General features: G+C 43.1%; 1 protein-coding gene and 1 long non-coding RNA gene across 3 annotated transcripts in view; one reads left to right on the plus strand and one right to left on the minus strand.

Moving 5' to 3' along the window:
* The first annotated feature begins 849 nt into the window (after positions 1 to 849).
* Positions 850 to 25163, plus strand: part of LOC102155369 — a 42629-nt gene continuing 18315 nt past the window's right edge. The window contains exons 1-3 of the long non-coding RNA XR_005365554.1: positions 850 to 907; positions 14519 to 14790; positions 15892 to 15979. This is a non-coding gene — a long non-coding RNA (uncharacterized LOC102155369). The remainder of the gene's footprint in view (positions 908 to 14518; positions 14791 to 15891; positions 15980 to 25163) is intronic.
* The window catches only part of EP300 (E1A binding protein p300), an 80204-nt gene continuing 71818 nt past the window's right edge, over positions 16778 to 25163 (minus strand). For both annotated transcript variants that reach the window (XM_038550446.1, XM_038550447.1), the window contains 5 exons: positions 24915 to 25080; positions 23989 to 24153; positions 22808 to 22969; positions 20410 to 20691; positions 16778 to 20140 (listed from right to left, as the gene is read on the minus strand). In XM_038550446.1, the coding sequence (XP_038406374.1) occupies positions 17918 to 20140; positions 20410 to 20691; positions 22808 to 22969; positions 23989 to 24153; positions 24915 to 25080 (2998 nt within the window). In that variant the 3' untranslated portion in view covers positions 16778 to 17917. The remainder of the gene's footprint in view (positions 20141 to 20409; positions 20692 to 22807; positions 22970 to 23988; positions 24154 to 24914; positions 25081 to 25163) is intronic.

Here is a 25163-nt window from a genome sequence, read left to right on the forward strand (position 1 = left end):
TGCCAACACTTGGTAGGCTTACCAACACTTGGTATAGACAGTCTTTTTAACTTGAGCCATTTTAGTGGATATATATCTTATTGTCATTTTAATTTGCATTACCCTGAAGATTAATGCTGTTAAGCAGTTTTCATTTGTTTATTGGCCATTCATGTATCTTACTGTGTGAAGTTTCTGCTTAAATCTTTTGCCCACTTTTTTAAAAGATTTTATTTGTATTTAGAGAGAGAGAGAGAAAGAGAGAGAGAGAGAGAGAGAGAGAGAGAGAGAGAGAGAAAACAAGCAGAGGCAGAGGGAGAAAGAGAAGCAGACTCCCCCTGAATAGGGACCCTGATGCAGGGCTCGATCCCAGGACCCTGGAACTGTGATCTGAGCTGAAGTAAGTCTTTTGCCCACTTTCTAATTGAGTTAGTTGTCTTCTTATTATTAAGCTGTAGGTCTTCTTTATCTATTCCACATACCAGTCTTATCAAGCCCATCAAGCATATGTGTTGTGAACATCATCTCCCCATCTGTGGATTGCCGTTTCATTTTCTTAAAGGTATTTTTTGAAGAGAAGTGTTAAATTGTGTTTTAGTCAAATTAATCAAAATGTTCTTTTATTATTCATGATTTTCATGTCCTATCCAAGGAATCTTTGCCTCTCTAGGTTTGCAAAGATTTTCTACTATATTTCCTTCTAGAAGTTTCAATAGTTGTAGCTTTTACTTTTAAGTCTGAGGTAATATATATTTTAAATTTTTATTTATTTATTCATGACAGACAGAGAGAGGCAGAGACATAGGCAGAGAGAGAAGCAGGCTCCAGGCAGGGAGCCCAATGTGGGACTTGATCCCGGGACTCCAGGATCACCCCCTGGGCTGAAGGCAGACACTCAAGGTGTCTGAGCCACCCAGGTGGCACTGAGGTAATATTTTTATATGGCTTGGTGTATAGATCAAAGTTTTTGTTGTTTTGTTTATAACTGGTGGTTCCACTATCACTTATTCTGAAGATGATCCTTTCACTGTTGAATTACGGTGGTACTTCTGTTGCCCATCGGTTGTCCACAAATGAGTGGGTCTCTTTTTTGGACTGTATTCTGTTCCAATAATCTGCCTGTTTATGCTTATAATAATATCTTACTCTTTGATTATTGTGACTTATATAAGTCTTTATCAAGTAGAAGTCTTTGAACTTAGTTTTTCCTTTTCAAAATTGTTTTGACTATTAGATCCTTTGCGTTTCCATATACATTTTATAATCAACTTGTCTATAAAAAAAAAAAAAAACAGCCCTGGAATTTTTACTGTGATTGCACTGAATCTAAATTCAAGTGGGGGAAAATATCATCTTAATAATATTGAACCTTTCAGCTCATGAGCATGGCATGTCACTCCATGTAGGCTTTTTATTTTTTATTTTTTAAAAATATTTATTTTTTATGCTTATTTTTAAGGATTTCATTTATTCATTTGAGAGAGAGAGTGAGTGGGAGAGAGAAGCTGAAGCAGACTCCACACTGAACGGAGTGCCCAACACAGGGCTTAACCCATGCCCGCAAGATCATGACCTGAGCCAAAACCAAGGGTTGGATGTTTTACCGAATGAAACACCCAGGTGCTCCTAAAGATTTACTTTTTTTTTTTTTTTAAGATTTTATTCATTTATTCATGAGAGACACATACACACACACACAGAGGCATAGACACAGGCAGAGGGAGAAGCAGGCTCCATGCAGGGAGCCTGATGTAGGACTTGATCCCAGGACCCCAGGATCACAACCTGAGCCGAAGGCAGACGCTCAACCACTGAGCCACCGAGGCGTCCCAAGATTACTTATTGTTTAAAAGATTTATTTATTTATTTTAGAGAGAGTGGAGGGAGGGGAGAGGAAAAGAAAATCTCTAGCAGACTCCCTGCTGAGTGAGGAGCCCGCACAGGGGCTCCATCTTACAACCCAGACATCATGACCCAAGCCGAAATCAAGAGTCTGATGCTTAACTACCTGAGCCCAGGTGCCCCTACTTAAGCTTTTTAAATTTCTTTACCTGGTATTTAGTACTTTTCATTGTAAGGCATTTCACATGTTTTGTTAGATTTATTCTGAAGTATTTCGTATTTTAATGCTGTTATAGATAGTACTATTAAAAAATAATTCCCTGGGCTTCTGATTCTGGGAAGATAGAGTAGACGTATTTTTCCTATTTCTCTTGATAAGTACAAGTAAAAGCCCTGGACACTATATATATATTGAGATTATATATTGAACAAACAAGAAGATTTTGGAAGGTGGAGTGAAGGAGGCAGGCCAGATAGGAGGTTTGGACACCGGGAATGATATGATGGCAAGTTCCTGGGTTTCTTTTTGCCTCATGCTTCCCAGACTGGATCTGAAGAAGCCTGGAACCTGGAACTGCCAACAGGCACAAACAAAAAGAAATCTCAAACCAAAGGCCCAGGAAAAGGGCAGCCTGGCAAGATAGGAATGAAAAAGAAATCAAGACATTTGGAGATAGAGGAAGACTAAGAGAATTTGTCTCCAGAAGACCCACCCTAAAAGAATGACTAAAAAAATTGTCCAAACAGGAAGGAAATAACAAAAGAAATGGAATCTTACAACATCAGAAAGGAAAAAATAACACTGTAAGAGTGAAAATATGGGTCAATACATAGACTTCTCTTTTTGAGTTTTCTAAGTTATATTTGACAGTTGAAGTACAAACTTACCTAATGTGGTTCTCAATGTTTGTAGAGAAACATACTAGAATGAGGCAGGAAAGAGGGGTGTGAATGGAGGTAAGGTTTTGGTACTTTATTCAAACTGGTAAAATGTCAACACCAGGAGATTTTATAGGTTATAGGTTATGTATATATAATGAAACAGCTAAACACTAAAATGCTATACAAAGCAATGCACTAAAAAACACTATAGATAAATTCAAATGGAATTCTTCAAATATTAAGGTAATTCACAATAAGGCTGGAAAAGGAAAACAGAAATGAAAAAGCAGAGAGGGGCAGCCCGGATGGCTCAGCGGTTCAGCGCCTGCCTTTGGCCCAGGGCATGATCCTGGAGACTTGGGATTGAGTCCCACGTCGGGCTCCCTGCATGGAGCCTGCTTCTCCCTCTGCCGGTGTCTCTGCCTCTCTCTCTCTCTCTCTCTGTCTCTCATAAATAAATAAATAAAATCTTAAAAAAAATAAAGCAGAATAGGGAGGGAATTTATAGCACTTACTGTTTATATTGGAAAAGAAGAAATGTATTTTTAAAAACCCACAGCAATTAGAAAGAAGGAAATAATAAAGATAGAAATCAATGAGCTTGGTTGCCTGGTTGGCCTAGTAGAACATATGACTCAATCTGAGGGTCATGAGTTCACAAAGCACCATGTTGGGTATGGAGCCTGTTGAAAAACAAAAATCAGTGCAGCACCTAGGTGGCTCAGTTGGTCAAGCACCTGACTACTGATTTCAGCTCAGGTCATGGTCTCATCTCAGGGTTTTTTTTTTTTTTTTGGTCTCAGGGTTCTAAGACTGAGCCCTGCATCAGGCTCTGTGATCGGTGTAGAATCTGCTTGTCCCTCTCTCCTCCCTGATTCCTCTCTCTCTCTCTCTCTCTCTGTCAAATAAATAAGCAAAACCTTAAAAAAATAAAAATTAGTGTTAAAAAAAGAAGTCAATGAGATTGAAAATAGAAAAAAATCAAACAAAAACTTCATTCTTTTAATAGATCAACAAAATTGACAAACCACGTTATTAAGATCAGTAATGAAATAGGGGATATCACTACAGATTCTGCAGACATTAAAGGATAGTGAGAGAATACCACAGACAACTCTATACACACAGATTTGACAACTTAGGTGAAATGGACCAGTTCTTTAAAAAGTATAAACTACCTCATATCATCAAATATTAAAGAGATAATCTGAACAATCCTGTAACTATTAAGGAAATTGAATTCATAAAATCCCCTGAGAAGTCTCTAGATCCAGATTTGGTTCCATTGGAGAGTTCTTTTTTTTTTTTTTTTTTAAGATTTTATCTATTTATTTGACAGAAGGAGAGAGACAGACACAGAGAGAGTGCTCACAGCAGGCAGAGGGAGAAGGAGAAACAGACTGCCCACTGAGCAGGGATCCTGATGTGAGGCTTAGTCTCAAGACCCTGAGACCTTGACCTGAGCCAAAGGCAGACACTTAACCGGCTGAGCCACCCAGGCATTCCTCATTGGAGACTTCTAAAAAACATTTAAAGAATTAATACCAGTTCTACACAATCTCCTTCAGAAAGTAGAAGAGGAGAGCTATTTCCCAGCTCATTCTGTGAAGCCAGTATTATCCTGATGCTAAAACCAAAGGGAGTAAAAGAAAAAAAAGGAAAAAAGAAAATTGTACACTAACATCTCTCATGAATGTAGATTCAAAAAATTCTTTTTGTTTTTTTTTTAGGAGAGGGGGGAGAGAGAAAAAGAGAATCTTAAGCAGATTCCCCACTGAGCACAGAGCCCCTCACAAGGGCTCGATTTTACAACTCTGAGATCATGATCCAAGCCAAAATCATGAGTTAGTTGCACAACCAACTGAGCCACCCAGGTGTCCCAGATTCCAAAATTCTTTTTTTTTTCTTTAAGATTTTATTTATTTATTCACGAGAGTCACACAGAGAGAAGCAGAGACATAGGCAGAGGGAGAAGCAGGCTCTCTGTGGAGAGCCTGATGCGAGACTTGATCCCAGGACCCCAGGATCATGACCTGAGCCAAAGGCAGATGCTCAAACACTGAGCAACTCAGGTACCCCCAGATTCCAAAATTCTTTTTTTTTTTTTTAAGATTTTATTTATTCATGAGAGACACAGAAAGAGAGAGAGAGAGGCAGAGACACAGGCAGAGGGAGAAGAAGCAGGCTCCATGCAAGGAAGCCTGATGTGGGACTCGATCCTGGGACTCCAGGATCATGCCCTGGGACGAAGGCAGGCGCTAAACCGCTGAGCCACCCAGGCATCCCAATTCCAGAATTCTTGACAAAATATTAGCATGTAGAATTCAGCAATGTATAAGAAGAGTTACACATCATGACCCAAGTGAATTTTATTCCATAGATACACTGTTCACTATTCGAAAATGAATCAATGTAATCCATCGTAGTAATAGGTGAAAGAGAAAGATTTATATGATTGTATCAATTGATACAGAAAGAGCATTGGCAGGAATTTAACACCAATTCTGATAAAAAGTCAGGAGACTGGGCAGCCCCGGTGGCACAGCAGTTTAGCACCGCCTGCAGCCTGGGGTGTGATCCTGGAGTCCTGGGATCGAGTCCCACGTCAGGCTGCCTGCGGGGAGCCTGCTTTTCCCTCTGCCTGTCTCTCTCTCTCTCTCTCTGTCTCATGAATAAATAAATAAAATCTTTAAAAAAAAGGAGACTGGAAATAGAGGGGTCTTCTCCAACTTGATAAAGAACACCTGCAGAAAACCTACAACAGACATCATATTTAATGGTGAAATACTGAATACTTTTCCTCTAAGAATAGAAACAAGGCAAGGATGTCCACTCTCACCACTGCTAGTCAATATGGTCCTGGCAATTCTTGCCAGTGCAGTGAGGCAAGAGATGGAAATAAAAGGGATATGGATCAGGAAGGAAGAATAAATAAGACATTCCTTTATGCAGATGACATAATTGTCCATGAAGAAAATCCCATGTAATCAACAGCAACAAAACTCAGTGGAACTAGTAAATGAGTTCAGTACCAAAAAAAAAAAAAAAAAAAAAAAAAAAAATCAAAAGTCAATTGTATTTCTATATATCATTGAGATTCAAATAATAATTTAAAAAAAAACTTAAAAAGTGAAAATCAGGGCAACCTGGGTGGCTCAGCAGTTTAGCACCGCCTTCAGCCCAGGGCGTGATCCTGGGAACCCAGGATGGAGTCCCACGTCGGGCTCCCTGCATGGAGCCTGCTTCTCCCTCTGCCTGTGTCACTGCCTCTCTCTGTCTCTCATGAATAAATAAACGAATAAATAAATAAATTATCTTAAAAAAAAGATTATTTACTCCAAACCAACAACTTTAAAAAAAAAAAAGAAGTGAAAATCAAGGTGGGCATGGGACCCTTGATCTCGGGGCTGTGAGTTCCAGGCCCATGTTGGGTATAGAGATTACTTAAAAATAAAATCTTAAAAAAAAATTAAAAGTAAAAGTAAAATAGCATTCATCATCAGCAAAAAAGAAGAAGAAAGAAAAGAAATACTTAGGTGTAAATGTAGCAGAACACTCATGGGACTTGTATGCTGAAAACTACAAAACAGTGATGAAATTAGTTAAAGAGATGTAAATATAGAGATATTCTGTGTTCCTGGACAAGAAGATGCCATGTGGTAAGGATGTCAGTTCTCTCCCAATTGATATACAAGTGTAGCACATTTCCTATCAAAACCAGGTGAGATTTTTTTTTATAAATATAGACAATATTATTCTAAAATTTATATGGAAGAGCAAAGGCATTAAAATAGCTAAGACAGGGGCAGCCTGGGTGGCTCAGCGGTTTAAGCGCCTGCCTTCGGCCCAGGGTGTGATCCTGGAGTCCCAGGATCGAGTCCCATGTCAGACTTCCTGCATGGAGCCTGCTCCTCCCTCTGCCTGTGTCTCTGTCTCTCTCTCTCTCTGTCATGAATAAATAAATAAAAAAAATCTTTAAAAAAATAAAATAGCTAAGACAATTCTGAAAAAGAATAATGTGGGAAGAATCACTCTGCTTGATTTTAGACTTCTGGCTACATCGATCCGCACTATGGTGGTATTGGCAGAGGAACGGGCACACAGATCCATGGAACAGCATAGAGAACCCAGAAATAGCCCTACACAAGTATAGCCAACTTTTGTTTGTTTTGTTTTTGACAAAGATGCACAAGCAATTCAGGGGAGAAAGGAGAGCCTTTTTAACCAAGGGTGCTAGAGCAACTGGGTGTCTGTAAGCAAAAACAACAACAAAACAAGCCTCCAGCTAAACCCCTCTGTACAAAAATAAACTCAAAATGGATCATAGATTTACATGTGAAGCATAAAACGATACAATTTGAGATGATGATAATGTAGGAGACAACCTCCAGGACCTAAGAGTTCTTAGACATGGTGCCAAAAGCCTGATCCATAAAGGGAAAATAATTTATTATTGGACTTCCATCAAATGTATAACTTTTTGTCCCAAAACACCCTTTTAGGAGGATGGCAAAACAAACTATAAACTGTTAGAAAATATGTGTGGTTAGGAACCACACATCTGAGAAAAGATTTAGAATATATAAATTTCATTTTATTTATTTATTTATTTATTTATTTATTTATTTATTTTTAAATATTTTATTTATTCATGAGAAACACAGAGAGAGAGACAGAGAGACAGAGAGAGAGAGGGGCAGAGACAGAGACACAGGCAGAGGGAGAAGCAGGCTCCATGCAGGGAGCCCGACCTGGGACTTGATCCCAGTTCTCCAGGATCAGGCCCTGGGCTGAAGGTGGCGCTAAACTGCTGAGCCACCCGGGCTGCCCATAAGTTTCATTTTTAAAAAAGATTTTATTTATTTGAGAGCACACAAGAGTGAACACAAATGGGGGAAGGGCAGAGGGAGAGGCACAGAAGATTCCCCAGGACCTGGAGACCATGACCTGAGCCTGAGTCAGATGCTTAACAGACTGAGCCACCCAGGTGCCCCCTAAAAATTTCATTTTCTAACTGTTAATTGCTGGTACATAGAAATGCAAGTGATCTTTGTGAACTTTCCTTGTATTCTCTTCCCTTGCTAAATTAAATTATTAGTTTGAATAGCTTTTTTGTAGGTTCCTTATGGGTTTTCTATTTATACAATCATGACATCGAGAATAACACAGTTTACTTCTTTCTTGCTAAGTGCTGATTTATTTTTTTGCTTTATATTGCTGTCTAAAACATCCAGTATAATGTTGAGAAGAATTAGTAAGAATGGGGAATCTTTTTTTTTTTTAAGATTTATTTATTTATTCATGAGAAACAGAGAGACAGAGAGGTACAGACACAGGCAGAGGGAGAAGCAGGCTCCATGCAGGGAGCGCAATGTGGGAGTTGATCCCAGGTTTCCAGGATCAGAGCCTAGGCTGAAGGCAGCGGTAAACCGCTGAGCCCCCCGGGCTGCCCAAGAATGGGGATTCTTGCCTCATTCCTGAGCTTAGGGAGAAAGCCTTTGCTCTCATTATATTACATGCATAATGTAATTGCTTTTTTTTTTTTTTTTTTTTTTGTGGAAGAGGGAGATGCTTAGGATTTTTACATCTATGTTAATGAAAACTACTGGCCTTTAGTTTTCTTATAATTTAAAAATTTTTTGGTACAAGGTAATGTTGATTTCATAAAAATGAGTTGAAAAGTGTTCTATTTTCTTTTCTTTTAAGATTTTATTTATGTGAGAGTGAGAGAAACACAAGCAGGGGGAGGGAAGGAGGGAGAAGGAGAAGCAGACTCACTGCTGAGCAGGGACCCTGATGTGGGGCTCGATCCCAGGACCCTGGGATCATAACCTGAGCCAAAGGCAGATGCTTAACTGACTGAGCCATCTAGGTGCCCCTGGAAGTGTTTTATTTTCTGGAAAAAAAAAAAAAAAAAAGATTTGTTTCTTCCATATATGTTTGATAGAATTCATCAGTGAAATAATCTTGGCCTGGAGTTTTGTTTTTGGGAAGGTTTTATTGATTGATTGATTGATTGATTGATTGATTGATTTTATTTATTCATGAAAGACACAGACGCAGAGATATAGGCAGAGGGAGGAGCAGCTCCCTGTGGGGAGCCCAATGCAGGACTTGATCCCAGGACCCCAGGATCACGACCTGAGCCAAAGGCAGATGCTCAACCGCTGAGCCACCCAGACATTCCGATGGGATGAATTATGAATTGAATTTTTATTTTTTTTATTTTTATTTTTTTTAAATATTTTGTTTATTTATGAGAGAGAGAGAGAGAGGAGAGGCAGAGACACAGGCAGAGGGAGAAGCAGGCTCCATGCAGAGAGCCTGACGTGGGACTCGATCCAGGGTCTCCAGGATCACGCCCTGGGCTGTAGGCGGCACTAAACCGCTGAGCCACCCGGGCTGCCCATGAATTGAATTTCTTTTTTTTTTTTTTTGAATTGAATTTCTTAAATAGATTTAAAGCTATTTAGATTTTTTAGTTTTCATGTTAACTTTGTTAATTTTTGTGTTTCAAGAGATATTTCCATTTTATATCATTTGTCAGATACATTGGCATATGAATTAAGATTGTGACATCTTGGGATCCCTTGGTGGCGCAGCAGTTTGGTGCCTGCCTTTGGCCCAGGGCGTGATCCTGGAGACCCGGGATCGAATCCCACGTCGGGCTCCCGGTGCATGGAGCCTGCTTCTCCCTCTGCCTGTGTCTCTGCCTCTCTCTCTATCATAAATAAATAAATTAATTAATTAAAAAAAAAAAAGAAAGATTGTGACATCTTTGACCAAATGACACCTTTACCATGAGGAGATAACCCTCTTCGTCCCTGGTGATGTTCCTTGTTCTAAAGTCTACTTATTCTTCTTTCTCTTCTTTTTTTTCTTTCCTCTTCTTTTTTTAAAGATTTTATTTATTTATTCATGAGAGACACAGAGAGAGGCAGAGACACAGGCAGAGGGAGAAGCAAGCTCCCTGCAGGGAACCCGATGCGGGACTTGATCCCAGACCCTGGGATCACAGCCTCAGCTAAAGGCAGACACTCAACCACTGAGCCACCCAGGCATCCCTGAAGTGTACCTCTTCTGATATTAATATTGCCATTCCAGTTTTCTTTAACATCTGCATGTGTCTCTTTTTCCATCCTTTTTAATCTCCCTGTGTCTTTACATTGAAAGTGGATTTCTTACAGAGAGTAGATAGTTAGGTCTTGGTCTTTCTTCTGTTTTTTTTTTTTTTTATTAAGATTTTTAATTTATTTTATTCATGACAGATACACAGAGAGAGAGGCAGAGACACAGGCAGAGGGAGAAGCAGGCTCCATGCAGGGAGCCTGACGTGGGATTCAATCCCGGACCCCAGGATCACGCCCTGAGCCAAAGCCAACCCCTGAGCCACCCAGGCGTCCTGACCCCTGAGCTTCCGGTGATCACTATTCTAACTCTCTGTTTTTACAAGTGTGGCTTTTTTAGATTCCACATATAACTGAGATCTTATATTATTAGTCTTTGTCTGACTTATCTCACTGAGCATGATGCCCTCGAGGTCCACTGATGTTGGCACAAGTGGCAGGATTTCCTTCTTTCTCAGGGCTGAATACCAGCCCATCGTAGGAGTATGTGTACCATGATTTCTTCACACATGCACTTCTGTGGGCACTTAGGTGGCTTCCCAAATCTTTTGATTTTATAGTTTACTTTGAACAGCACTTCATTTTGGTTTTGGTTTTGTTTTGGCTCTTCCTTCTCCTGTCTCCAGAGCTTATCATACACACTAGACCTTCATAATGGGAAATGACTGAACGTAGGTTGGGAGGTGTTAACTGCTGCTTATTCTCACTTTGGGGTTAATTTCTATATAACCGAGAAGAAGGATGATCAACTTCCCTCTCAAAAATGTCAGGCTTGGGGCACCTGGGTGGCTCAGCCGGTGAAGTGTCTGCCTTCAGCTCAGGTCATGATTTCAGGGTCCAGGGATCCTGCCCAGGGTTGAGTGGGGCTCCCTGCTCAGGCTTCCCGTCCGCCCACGAAACACCCCGGAACTTCAGGTGGGGTTCTTGGGAGGTGGCTCCAAATCCAGCAGTGCCCCAGCTGGCCCTCCCGCTGGCCTGTGGCCTCCTTTGTGTTTGAGATATAACTCACATCCCATAAAATTGACTATTTTAGGGGGATCCCTGGGTGGCTCAGAGGTTTAGCGCCTGCCTTTGGCCCAGGGCGCGATCCTGGAGTCCCGGGATCGGGTCCCGCGTTGGGCTCCCGGCATGGAGCCTGCTTCTCCCTCCTCCTGTGTCTCTGCCTCTCTCTCTCTGTCTGTGTCTATCATAAACAAATAAATAAATCTTTTTTAAAAATTGACTATTTTAAAGCTTACAATTCAGGGGTTTTGAGTATATCCAGGGCTGTGCAACCTCACCACTGTCGATTCCAGAACATTCTCACCACCCCATAAAGAAACCCCATACTTAACAGCTCTTCATTTCCCCCACCCCCAGCCCCTGGCAACCACTGATCTACTTCCTGCCTCTGTGGATTTGTCTGTTTGAGACATTTCATATAAATAGAACTATATTCATATGTATGTGGTCTTTTGTGTTTGGTTTCTTTCACCGAGCATCAAGTGTTCTCAAAGTTCATCGGGTTGTTGCTTAAATCACTACTTCATTCCTTTCAATGGTTGAATAATATTCCATTGGATGGGTATCCATTTATCTGTTCATGGACATTTGAATTGCTTATTATTTCAGCTCTTATGAATAATGAGGCCATGGATGTTTGTGTACAAATTTTTGTGTGAACATAAGTTTTCAGTTTTCTTGGGTCTATAACAAGAAGAGGGATTGCGAGGTCATATGGCCACTCTATGTGTAACTACTTTTTATGTTATGGACAAAATATTTACTGAGATAAATTTTCTGCAGTGTACAAATCATTCTTGCAAATACAAACATTTAACTTTTTACATTTTTGTGGGGAGAAGAGCAGAGGGAGAGGGAGAGAGAGAGAATTTTTTTTTTAAGATTTTATTTAGGGGATCCCTGGATGGCTCAGTGGTTTAGCACCTGCCTTTGGTCCAGGGCGCGATCCTGGAGTCCCGGGATCGAGTCCCACGTCAGGGGAGCCTGCTTCTCCCTCCTCCTGTGTCTCTGCCTCTCTCTCTCTCTCTCTCTCTGTCTATCATAAATAAATAAATAAATCTTTAAAAAAAAGATTTTATTTATTTATTTGACAGAACATGAGTGGGAGTAGAAGGAGAGGTAGGCTTCCCCAGTGAGCTGAGCAGGGAGCCCGATGCTGGACTCGATCCCAGGACCTCGGGATCATGATCTGAGCCAAAGGCAGGTGTGTAACTGACTCAGCCACCCAGGTGCCCTGGAGAGAGGGCATCTTAAGGAGACTCCACACCCAGCACAGAGCCAAACTGGCTCGATCTCACCACCCTGAGATCATGACCTGTGCTGAAACCATGAGTCAGATGCTTAACCCACCGAGCCGCTCAGGTGCCCCTGGACATTTAACTTTTTAGAGGAACTGCTACAATCTTCCAAAGTAGCTGTACCATCTTACGTGCCCCCGGCAGTGTGTGAGCTTCCACTTTCTCCACATCCTCACCAGCCTGGATTTTTTTTTTTTTTTTTTTTAATGGTAGTCATACAGAGAGAGAGAGAGAGAGAGAGGCAGAGACATAGGCAGAGGGAGAAGCAGGCTCCATGCACTGGGAGCCCGATGTGGGATTCGATCCTGGGTCTCCGGGATCGTGCCCTGGGCCAAAGGCAGGCGCCAAACCGCTGCGCCACCCAGGGATCCCAGCCTGGATCTTTGAAACTAGCCATCCTAGTGGGTGCGAAGTGGCATCCCATCGTAGTTTTGATTTGCATTTCCCTAATTACTAATGATGTTGAGCATCTTTTCATTGTGGTTAACCAACCTCTGTGCTCTGGAGCTGAAATAGAACACAAAGACTGTCTGGTGATAAAGAGGAGTGATAATTTTATTACTTCACCTGGCACAGGAGGCTGCATGGGCTAGGGTCTTGGTCTTCATAACTGCAGACCAGGGGACACCTGGCTGGCTCAGTCAGTAGAGCGTGCAACTCTTAACCTCATGGTCGTGAGCTCAGGCCCCACATTGGATGTGGAATCTACTTAAAAAAAAAAAAAAAAAGCAAAGCAAAACTGCAGAGCCGCCCCAGGGGTTAAAGGCTGAAGGGTTTTTTAGGAAAATACAGGATCAGGGCGGTTTTGATAGGAATCTGGTATGTGCTGCCAGCCACGTTCGTCATGTCTTCCAGGTGGTCTCCTGACCAACCCTGGCAACAGCCATCTGAGTCTTGTTACTAAGTATACATTGAGATCAGCAAGATGCCCACATTGATAAGGAGGAGCTCCTGGGACAAAGGATTCTACAGAAAAACAAGCGCCGGGGAGGAGGAGGTTTCAAGAATGAAGAGAAAAACTCATGGAGTTCGAAGTCGAGCCTTGCTGAAGCATTAGTGTGTTCGTCTTCATCTCCATGCATCCATACTTTTCTAGAGCGGTTTCATTTCCACGTCCTTACAGGCCATTTGTGTCCCCTCTTTGGGGAAAAATGTCAACTCACATCTGTTGTCCAATTCTTCATTGGGTTATTTGTCTTCTTGTTGTTGTCGTCAGTTTCTGAATAGTCTGGATACACAGACTCCTACCAGATACGAGTCACCAATATATTACCCATTCTGTTGGGGGGGGGATGGGGGGTGTCTTTTCACTTTCCTGATAATATCCTTGGATGCACGAGCGTTTTAAATTCTGTTCAAGTCCAGTTTTGTTTTGTTTTGTTTTGTTTTTCCCGGTTGCTTGTGCTTTAGATGTCCTAGCTATGGAATCATGGCCTAGTCCAAGGTCATGAAGACCTCCACCTGTGTTTTCTTCTATGACTTTTGTAGTTTTAGCTCTTACATTTTGGTCTGCCATCTATTTTGAGTTAGTTTTTTTACTTGGTGAGAGGTAGAGGTCCGACTTCTTTCTTTCGTATGTGGATATCCAGTTGTTCCAGCACCATCTGTTGAAGAATATTCCTTCTGCGTTGACTTCTCTTGGCATCTTTGTCAAAAATCAATTGACCATAAATATATGGCTTTAAAAAATATATATATGGCTTTATTTCTGGACTCTGTTCCATTGATCTAAATGTCTGTCCTTATGCTGCTACTATTGTCTTGATTATTTTAGATTTGCAGTTTAAGTTTTGAAATTTGGAAGTATGAATCCTCCAAATTTATACTTCTTTTTCGAGATTGTTTTGGCTATTTGGCTCCTTTGCATTTCTTTTCTTTTTCTTTTTTTAATTTTATTTATGATAGTCACACACACACACACACACACACACACAGAGGCAGAGACACAGGCAGAGGGAGAAGCAGGCTCCATGCACCGGGAGCCCGATTTGGGATTCGATCCCGGGTCTCCAGGATCACGCCCTGGGCCAAAGGCAGGCGCTAAACCGCTGCGCCACCCAGGGATCCCTCCTTTGCATTTCCATATACATTTTAGGACGAGCATGTAAAATTCTGCCAAAAATAAAAAAGAAAGAAAAAAGCAAAAATCCAGCAGATATTTTGGTAAGGGATGGATTTTGGATCTCTAGATGGATTTTGGAGAGTACCCCTTCCCTAACATTAGTGAGGTCTGTTCACAATCTTCTGATCTGTGAACAATGTCTTTTCATTTATTTAGGTCTTTAATTTCAGTGTTCTTAGTTTTCAGTATACAAGTTTTATACTTCTTTTTAAAAACCTATTAACATTTTGTTCTTTTTGATGCTGGTCTATATGCTCTTTCAACAGGGTGACTTCATCATGAACATAACATTCCAGGAAGCCATCCTTCTGAAGACCAGCTTCCTTTGTTTGTAAAAGAAGACTGGGAAACTTCTCTTCAGGATTCCTTGGTTTCTTTCTCCCCTTTCAGTTTTTAACTGTGTGTTGCATTTGCTTGGAGCAGGGCCCCTGTGTCATATGTATTAGTTTGCTGCCATCACTAAGGATGCTCTACAGTAAGGGAGATGAAGGGTATGGAGAAGAAAGGCTTTGGAGCCCTACAGACTTTTGACATTCTGGTAAGCCATTTCCTGGCTGTGTGATCTTGAGCAAGTTGTCACTTGAGCTGCAGTCTTCTCATTGGTTGGTTGGGGCTGTTTTTTGAGGATTTCAGCAAGCTAAGTAAATGAAAGCACCAGAACACTGCTCTGTCCATTTGCCAGGTTAATGTTATAAACAGCTCAACTGGAGACTTGTGGCTCCTTTTAGCTCTTCCCAACTTTTTATGGTAATTGCATAAAAACAATGCATAGAAACATTGAAATCAGCTTCTTGTATTTTTTTTTTTTTAAGATTTTATTTATTCATGAGACAGAGAGAGAGAAAGGCAGAGACACAGGCAGAGGGAGAAGCAGGCTCCATGAAGGGAGCCCGATCTGGGACCTGATTCCAGGACTCCAGGATCATGCCCTGAGCCGAAGGCAGAACGCTCAATTGCTTAGCCACCCAGGCGTCCCAGCTTCTTGTATTCTTGACTCTGGATTCTTATCTTCCCCCCTCCCTAGCACTGCCTCTGGCCTGGGCAAGGACAGCTTTTCTCCCCCACCCTCTTATATCAGCCTCCACTTTTCTCTTTGCAACACTCTAGTGAAAGTGATTGAACACTTCAACCCAGCTGTCTTTAGCTAGAGGCCAGAGCTGTGAAAGCTGGGTATTTACTGCTTGGAAATGGGTTAGAAAACTGTTTCCCTGGTGGAGGCTCAGCTCAATCCTGGGCCTCTCGTACTAGGGAGAAGATGGGGGTCCTCCTGTTAACAGGCATCACCCCCTTCTGTAATCTGGTGTCAGCCAAGTGGACCTGAAGCTGTTTTCCCAACAGGACCAGATTCTTCTCTCCTGGCGCAGTTCCTCCTCACTCCTTTCCCTTTTCTCATTCATCTTCCCCTAAGATTCGCTTTATTTTATATAATAAGTAAATTCTACACCACACGTGGGACTTGAACTTACAACCCTGCAATAGTCACATGCTCTACTGAGCCAGCTAGGCGCCCCTCCAAGATCCATTTAAGTACTGTCCTTTCCAGAAACTTGCCCAATTTCCATCAGCAGGCTTCCCTGATGCCCATCTGTTCCACACTTTCTATTTTATCTCACTCAAGCATCCTTTCATCTTCTTGCAGGGCTGTATCCTGTCTGTGTGTGCCATGTGGCCTGGTACACAATGTAGGTGGCTCCAGGTGGATCTGCTGGACCACTGAGCAGAAGCTGGTAGGTACTTGACACATTTTCTGGGATGGTCTCTGATTAATGCTCAATGTGTAAGTTCACCTCACATTAAGGTACTGGTTATTTTTGTTGAGACAATGTAAAATAGTAAAAAGAACAAACGTGCTTGAATTAAGCTACTTGAAGATCTTTCTTTAGCCCTTAGTAGAGACTATCATAGTGTGAAGCCCTATGACAAAGATGAGGTCTGCCTGATGATGCCAAAGCAGTTAATAGTATTCTAATTTTTCCAAACCGTTTATAGCCAACTGGTATTCAGCTGGAGACCAGTAACCTATTCATTCTTTAGACACCTAGCATGATACTGGACTCACTGTTGGAATATCTTATGCTTTCAGGTTTTATTTCCACACATTTTCCTTTCTTACCACCTCATCTCCCGGTTGACTTCCTGGTTGGCAGGTAGCAAAAACCAGCTTAAGAGAGTAAGAAGAGATTCTTGCCTTAGCATCAAGTGCTGAGGAGTTACTCCTGACTTGGGCGAATACATGATCCCTCTGAGGTTATCCACTGGGGACAACGGAAGAAGGTCCTCTATAAAGCTGTAAACAGCTAACTAATATCATTGGTGAAACGGACATGTAGCTGGTGCTTGGGTTTTCCCCTGAGCTCTGGATAAATTTACCCAAATCTATTTGTGAATTCAACTTATGTAATAGTTTAGGAAGGCTGCAAGCTGGTGCTTTTGCTTTTTCCTCTGAATCCCATGTACTGGGCACTTACTCAAACTGATGCATTCTAAGACAAAGATGTGATAACAAGGAGTAAAACAAGGTCAGGTGTCTGTCTCACACAGTTTATTTAACAATAGGTAATAAGAAATCAAATTTAACAGTCTATACAGTGATCCAAAGTTCATATTTATAAGTAATCAACTTTAATTGCATGATTTACAACAGTTGAGGGTTTTTGCTTTCTATTTTCAAGTTTTACAGAAAGTGTATGTGTGCGTGCGTGCGTGCGTGTGTGTGTGTGTGTGTGTGTATGGGGGGGTTAGGGGCAGGGTAAGGAGGAAGAAAGCAAGCGAAGAAGAAACCCCAGGGACATTTTGCATGTTAAAATCATCCCACAGGAATCGTTTCTTACCCTCTTTTAAATTTTTTCCTTTGTTAGATGTAAAAATAACGAAAAAAATTCTTTCAAGAAACAGAACCACAATATATAATACATCAATTTGGCAGCTGCCCCTGTATATTTTGAAAAAGTCATTTTTCTCTCTACATGTACAAATTATTTTAATACTTGAAGTTTTTACGCTCAGACTTACGGAATAGAAAATTTTCTGGAGCACAAAAGTTGACTTCAGGGGAGGAAAGGGGAAATTTTTTTTTTTTTTTTTTTTTTTTACATTTTTAAAAGAATGAACATCTTTGCACCCAGAGAAAAAAAATTGGTATTTTAATATATATTTATATATATTTATATATATATAGAATGTAATTTTAAAGTAACATTAACCCCTTTTGTCCTCTGGTTTTAGAAATGTTCTAACTCTTCCATAAAGTGAGGAAAATAGGGAAAAATGTCAACCATCTGCACCAGTAAATAATAACTATTAATATTACATATTTTCATTAATTTAAAAAAAATAATAAAACCTATTGGAGGTGCAAGGCAGGAGCGTGTGGTTGGCTTCCCAGACCTCAGCCTCCTCCCAGTGCACACTTGAACCACACACACAAGGGAAAAAAAGAGGCCGGCAGGACCGGCCATAACAAAAATATATTCTTTGTACTCTATCATCCCTCAGGTTCATCTGGCTTGTTTGCTTTAAACCACAAACAGCTACTGCACAGTCCTTATGTGTTCCACGGAAAATTGTCTTTTAGGCTAAGAAAGATTCAAAAAAATTGTTTTCAGTACAAAAAGTCTTGTTAAGAGAAAATAATTTTTTTGCTCCCAAAATACTACAAGGTGTCTCTAGTGTATGTCTAGTGTACTCTGTGAGAGGTTCGAATTCAAGTCTGAGTTATCGGTGCTGAGTCCCAGGTCCGTGGCGCTTGCACCATGGAGGTTTGCCATGCCTGGATTGCTAGCGAGCTGAGAGAGCATTGAACTCTGGTCCGGGCTGGCAAAATGCCCTTGTTCCATGGGGTTGGCCTGGGCAGCTACCAGTCCGGGATGTGGAGAACTGGTCTGTGGGGAGACATGGTGCGGAGAGGGCTGAGGCTGCATCCTTGGGGAAGGGCTGGAGTGGGGAGGCTGGGACTGCGGCCGTGGAGAAGGGACAGGCTGGGGAGAGCGCACTTGATTGGAGAGAGAAGAAGGGATCTGCTGGCCTTGGAGGTGTGGGGACTGAGCCTGGCTTGGGAGCATATGCTGCTGGGGGCTCATGGGGTTGGGCTGAGCAGGGGACCCCATCTGTTGCTGGAGGAGTCGCTGCTGATACGCCTGCAAACTGGCTCCAGCCTCTGCTCCCAAGGCCTGGGGGAGCTGGCCCATCTGTCCCATGTTCCCTTGTTGCATCTGCTGCATGTGATGTTGCATCCGCTGTTGCTGCTGCTGCTGCTGTGGCGGCGGCGGTGGTGGGGGGTAGCCAACTCCTTGGGGTTGCTGGAACTGGTTATGGTTGGCCATCCCGGGGCCGATTCCAGGCCCTGCTCCCTGCTGCTGCTGCTGCTGTTGCTGCTGCATCATCTGCTGCCGCCTCAAGATGTCTCGGAACTGTGAAGGCATGGTGTTGTGATTCATGTTCATTTGCTGAGCTTGGGGGCTCATCCCTCCCATGGGTGGCTGGAGTTGCTGCTGCGGCTGCTGCTGGGGCAGGCCGGCCCTCTGGACGCCCGCTTGCATGGGGTTCATGTTCGGCATGGCTGGATTAGAGTGGACCCCCTGCTGGCCTGGCATGGTAGGCGGCTGCAGCCCGGGCTGGCCCTGGGGCATGCCAGGCTGCCCAGGGAGGGGCTGTGGATTCGAGTTGGCATACTTGGCAGCCCGCTGCTTGATGAATGCAGCCAACAGCTGGGGGTTGGCATGAAGGATACTAAGCACCTGTTGCTGCTGTAGGGGAGAGCTGGGAGACCTGAGAGTCCGCAAAAGGTTTTGTAAGGCTTGTTGAGACACAGTGCCTGGTTTGAGAGGGCTCACACCTACCTGGCCCAGTCCTGGCTGGGGAGCTATATTCAAGGGCTGACCATGCTGGGCCACTGACATCATGGCTGGCCTCGGCATCCCAGGCTGTAGCTGCTGGGGCTGAGGCAAACCTCCCTGGACCCACTGTGGCTGCTGCTGCATCCCAGTGGGCCCCATCCCTGGCTCCAAATGCCCACTGGGACCTCTGGCCATAGGGGGTGGGTTCATACCCATGGGGGCCATCGGAGTCATCTGGGGCATCTGGTGCTGGATTGGCCTTTGAAAAATCTGCACGTGGGCCATCTGGCGCTGCGTCTCAGCTGCCCTCTGAATCTGCATTGCCATTTCCACTGCAGCAGGTGGGGGCCCTGGAAGGGGTGGCTGAGCAGTCTGAGGGGGAGTGGGAGGGGTCACCTGGCCTGCTGCCTTACCCTGGGAGACGGGGCCAGCAGCCTGAGTCCTGGGCAAATAGGGTGGCATGCTGTTGGGAGGAGTGGGCTGGGGCTGAGAGGGAGGCTGGGGCTGGGGTGTCTGCGGGGTGGTTGGTTGTTGACCAGTCGGTGTGGTTGGAGTGGCAGGAGTTGGGGAGGGCAGGCCTTGCTGCTGCCCCACCACCCCGGTCCGCTGCATACTGGCCATCCTCCTGCGGAGCATCTGAGCCTGCTGGAGCCGGTGCTGCAGCTGCTGTTGCCGGAGCTTTTGCTTGATGTTGAGGCAGAAGGGCACAGGGCACTTGTTCTCCTGGCAGTGCTTGGCGTGGTAGCAGCAGAGGGCGATGAGCTGCTTGCAGATGGGGCAGCCCCCGTTGGTCTTCCGTTTGCAGCCCTTGGTGTGCTGTACCACCCGCTTCATCTTCTGGCAGGAGGGCAGTGAGCAGTTGGCGTTCCGGCACTGGCAGGCATGCACCAGGGACTGAATGCAGCGCTGGATGCTCAGGCGGCGGGAGTCTCCTGGGCTTTGGGTGGCTGCAGCCTGCTGGCTGTTGCTCTCGTCGTCTAAGCCAAGACCTAGTTTCTCCATTTTGTGGTCATGGTTTTTAGTGTTATAGCAGGTGATACATAAATCATAATCCTGGGGGGGAAACAGGCACAGTCAACTCTCCAAGATTTAAGTAATTAAAAAAACAGTCTACATATTCTGCTAGGGCCCAAAACCCCCTTCTAGAGAAAGACTCTTCAGCGCTACCACTGAAATATAAGACCAGGCCCCTCCCACTCTGCGCTACTACTCACCAATGGCCCCGAGCACAGGCCTTTGTCACCAGTGTTTCTCCTGCCTCTCAGGAACCTGGAGCCCCCCACCCACCCCAGCGCCCTCTGCTCCCCACCCCCGGGGCCTACCTCGCAGACAGTGCAGTGCCAGCGGGTCTCCACATGGTGCTTGCACTCGTTGCAGGTGTAGACAAAGCGGTCCTGGCTCTGGGTGTGCAGCTCCACCAGCATGCACATGGTGGACCACTGGGCTCTTCGGAGTGAAGAGAACTCCAGGTGCTTGTCCCTGGCGAGGGTAAGGAAGGCGTCCCGCCCATCCATCAGATCGCAGGGGATGAGGGGGTCAGGATCAACGATGGGAGGCAGGGAGTTGGCGGCAGGGCCAGCGATGAGACGGATCACAAAGAAGACCTATGAAACGGACAGTTTCAATCTGACTCTGGAAGAAGAGCACTGCCTGGCACTGGGATAGCCTGCAGCCAACGGATGTCTAACTGGACGCCTGTGAGGCTGGTGATGCTCAAGTTCACAGCCATGCAAGGTCCCATCATACAGCCCTTGCTTTCTGTTGCTCACAAACCTCTGGTCTCTTCTCTGGGAATGACTACAATGGGCCTAATATCGACATTTTCTTATCTTCTCATTTAATAATCCCTTCAAACTAAAAAGGGTCTGGGCAGATACAGCACACATACACTGGACATTTCGCCTCAAAGGGTCTACTCTCACATCCAAGCCACAGTTGAATCTGGACCTAATCACAAGGAGACATGTCAGACAAATCCAAATTGAAGGAGATTCTAACAAAACAATTTTGGGCCTTGACTTTCAACAAAATGCCCACGTTATGAAAAAAAAGAAAGCCAGGAACTGAGACAACTCAACCTGACACATAATCCTTGACTGGAGCACAAGGACCAGACATAAGATAGTGGCACTGGGGGGAATCTCCTAAGTGTGAAGTCACAGTGTGGTGAAGGAGAGGTGGTCGTCTTTCTTAGAAGGTGCTTGCTGAACTATAGATAAAGAGGATATAGCAAAACGTTAACAACTGGTCAATCTAAGTGAAGGGTATGGCAGGGGGTCCACTACACAACTTAGAGAAAGTTTCAAATGTTAAAAAGTTTGTGGGGATGGGAAAGATAAAAAGCAAAACCTTCTTAGTCCTTGATACAGAAACAAAATTCTTGTTCACTGAAGTTTGAAAAGATACAACCACCATCAAGGCCCATAAACATTAGTGTAAAGCTGTGACAGGAAGCTGGTATAGCCTATTTTACATTTACTAATATATGAATGTAAACTCTTACTAAGCTGAAAAATGCAAGGGTACCTTCAAGAGATGAGAAACTTGTGAGCAACTGCTGTACTGACCACTATATTTTATCAGTTCTCAGAGACTGACAATCTGTGCAAACTGGCAATGACACTTGTAATATACTTGGACAGCAATACTGGCATAAAACATGAGTCTTATTTCTAGAAAAAGAACATAGGGCACACTCAGTGTCACACTGAGTAGACACATCTTGAACAGATGCCAAGAGTTTAAAAACATCAAGGAGAGGACTGTGACCTTATAATATTGTGGCTCAATGAAAGTACTCCTAGAGCAAGGACCATTTTGAAAATCTGATGCATAAGAAAGCACTGAATCTAACAAGTGGGGAATGCCTCTAACAACTCATTTGAAATAGAGGCAAATAAAACCATCTGGTGACTCCCTTGGAAATCTTTACTAAGGCTAACCTTCATGATTGTTTCCACTGTATGTTGCCCTCTAGCTAAGACAATACTCAAATATAACCTAAATCTACAACCTTAGATTCTAATTCCCAACAGGTATCCACTACTTCCATCTTCAGACTAAAAGTCTGGAGACTATATCCACAATTTAAGTCAAGCTTATTGTAATGGACTCTAGGGACCTTTCCCAACCCTTCTGTTATGCCAGAATCTTTTTTTTTTTTTTTTTTTTGTCGTTTAAAGATTTTATTTTTTTCCTGAGAGACAGAGACATAGGCAGAGGGTGAAGCAGCTCCTTCCAGAAAGATTGATATGAGACTTGATCCCAGGACGCTGGGATCACAACCTGAGCCAGAGATACTCAACTACTGAGCCACCCAGTTGCCTCTGTTATGCCAGAATCTTGTGACGCTAAACATTGCTTGAAATAGCTAATAATTATTAATTGTTGATAATATCAAAGGGAGGCACCCACCAGAATTCAAAAACCCTGAGGATTACAAAGAGGGTTGGACAAATTATGCCAATGCATTAATGCGCGGGACAATTCAACACCAATGAGACTTGTGACAGCTGCCAACCTGAGAAACCCTATCATTGCCTGTTTTTTTTTTACCTCCTATTCAAGCTATGCAATTTTCTTTCTTCTTATCCCTCAAATGATTTTTTTCCTTCTGAACTTCAGAAGGTACGCTGTGCTTGGATCTTAAATGCTAGCCATGGTGGGCAGAGCTTCCAACCTCCTTCCCTGCCCCTCCCACCCTAAGTGGCCACATAGTACCTCTTTGTGCTTCTCCATGGTGGCATACAGTTTTTGCGAGAGGTCATTGGACACATTGGGCATGCCCGGCTTCTTCTTGTTGCCCCTACTCAGGCTGCTCTTGTTTTTGCTGGTTTTCTTATTATTTTTCTTTTTAGCATTTTTGCTGTCTCCCTTTGTCACCTGCAGGTTAGCAGAGAGGACAAGAAAATGTAAGCATTTTTGTTATGAAGTAATTTGAATAATACTAATGGTAGAAGGGTTCTCCTTTTCTTTGAAACTAGAGATTCTCAGCTTATGACTCTACCAGCTCCTCTTGTCACAGACTCACCTATTTGAGTTGGTATTTATAGCAGACTAATGTTTACTATGGTTTCAGCACTAGTGTTCTTCCAGGGAAGAATCCCTACACTAAGACCCTTCAATAAAACAGCCTTAGCTTTTTGGCTAGAAGAGCCCCACAGTTTGGAGACTCCTCAGATGCATCCATCCTATTCCAGATTTGAGGACAGGGAACAAGGAGTAGAATGGTGGAATATTGAACATTCTAGAATTTTATGGGCCTACTATAAAAAAACAAAGCAATTTGCAGAGACAATCAATGAATTCAAACTACAAGACCGTGAAGAATTTAACAGGCTGCTACTTATGAGAGACTTTCGTTAGGTCAGACTCAACGGAGACCATTGCAGCTATGCTATCAGAAAATTACTAACCAGGAAAAGCTCCTCAGAATGTCCTCCTCACAAAACCTCCTGGCAATCTCTGACCTAGGTGTGTTTTTGTAAGGCCCAGAATGCTCTGTACACTTATAAAGTGGTGTGGTGTTTAAAAAAAAAAAAGCCCCAATTATTCACAATCTGAATCTTTATGGAAAGTACTTTTGCCAGCCTCCTGCTCTATGTAGCTAATTTTCTATCAGTTTTTCAGGGTTTCCTTCTGTTTTCCATTATCAGAAATCCAAGGTTTCAGTTAAAATGAGGTCTGATGCTAAAAAGGTTGAAAACCACTGAAACAGAATTATTTCTTGACCAATTTAAAGAGCTCTTTCCAAAAATAAATAAATAAATAATTGATTAATTAAAAAAAATAAAGCTCTTTCACGCCGAAAGCTTTAAGACCAAGTCAAAAGTTGAAGCCTGATGGCGGATTATACTCGAGAATCAAGGTGGAAGCTGGGAAGGAAAATGCAAAGCCCTCACATCTGTGCTCTCGTTGCTGGTGTTTTCTTCTCGCTTTCGCTCTTCTTCCTCCTGTTCTAGCTCCTTAATGCTCTCTTCCAGAACGTTGGGCCAGAAATCACCCTCAAAGTAAGGCAACTCCTTTGCACTTGTTAATCGATCTTCAGTAGCTTGTTTAAAAATATCCTGTGAAAATACCAGGTACAAGTAGGAATTTGGTTTTTTTTTTTTTTTAAAGAAGCATTTATCATTCAGAAGCAGTCACAGCTAGCAGACACAAGAAACCTGAAGGATTATAATGTCTTCTGAAAGAAAGGCAGCAGAGAGATTTATACCTAAGCCCCATGGCCCAGGGGGACATTTAGTCTTAAACAGTAAAAACTCAAGGTCTGAGGTCAGTGGTTCTGGTTCTGTCTTTCCTCTGCCTGTGAGGATAGGGAAGTTACCTGCCTTTATAAAGCCAAGTGGGACATCTTCCTGCGAGGACTGATGGCTCAGGCCCCATCAATCACGCCGCAGCCTTTACTATTGCTGATGACACAATGCAATACAATGTGAGGAATGCCTGCCTTGTTCCCATCACCCATCCCCTGACTGAGAAATATGTTCAAAACAACCCAAACCACAAATACTGGAAACTGCATGGCCACAGGCTGCTCTGCTCTGCTGCCTGGGAAAACATCCAGTTCTTACTTTTCTCCCCAGGAGTAAAAACAGATAAGAAACTTATCTGTTCAAGTTCTTATCATGAGATGCCCTCTAATCATGAATGGCTATTAAGAATACGTTTTTCATCACATCTTTAAAACAGAGATTTGTTGATCTAAGACATTTAAAACTGAGTTTTTCTTGGTTTGAAAAAGGGAGTACAGAAGATTTTTGTTAAGATAGTCAAATAGCAGAATACAGAGCTGCAGGATCAGTCATCGCCCCCCATTCCTCCTGACCTTGTAGTCATGGACGATTCGCTCAGACACAGCCTTGTCAAGCATCTTTTTGTACCACTCCTGTAGTCGCTTGGGCTTGGGTATCTTCTGGTCAGGAGGATGGCAATGGAAGATATAGTCGTCTCCCTCACTTGGGGGACATGCCCAAATATGTCCTGTTGTATATCTAACAACACAAAGAGGGGGAATATTCAAGAGAAAAGTTTATCATCTATTCCAGAAAGAATGCTACAACGTGGAGTCAATATG

Source organism: Canis lupus, chromosome 10 (genome assembly GCF_011100685.1).
Source record: "Canis lupus familiaris isolate Mischka breed German Shepherd chromosome 10, alternate assembly UU_Cfam_GSD_1.0, whole genome shotgun sequence".
Taxonomy (NCBI): domain Eukaryota; kingdom Metazoa; phylum Chordata; class Mammalia; order Carnivora; family Canidae; genus Canis; species Canis lupus.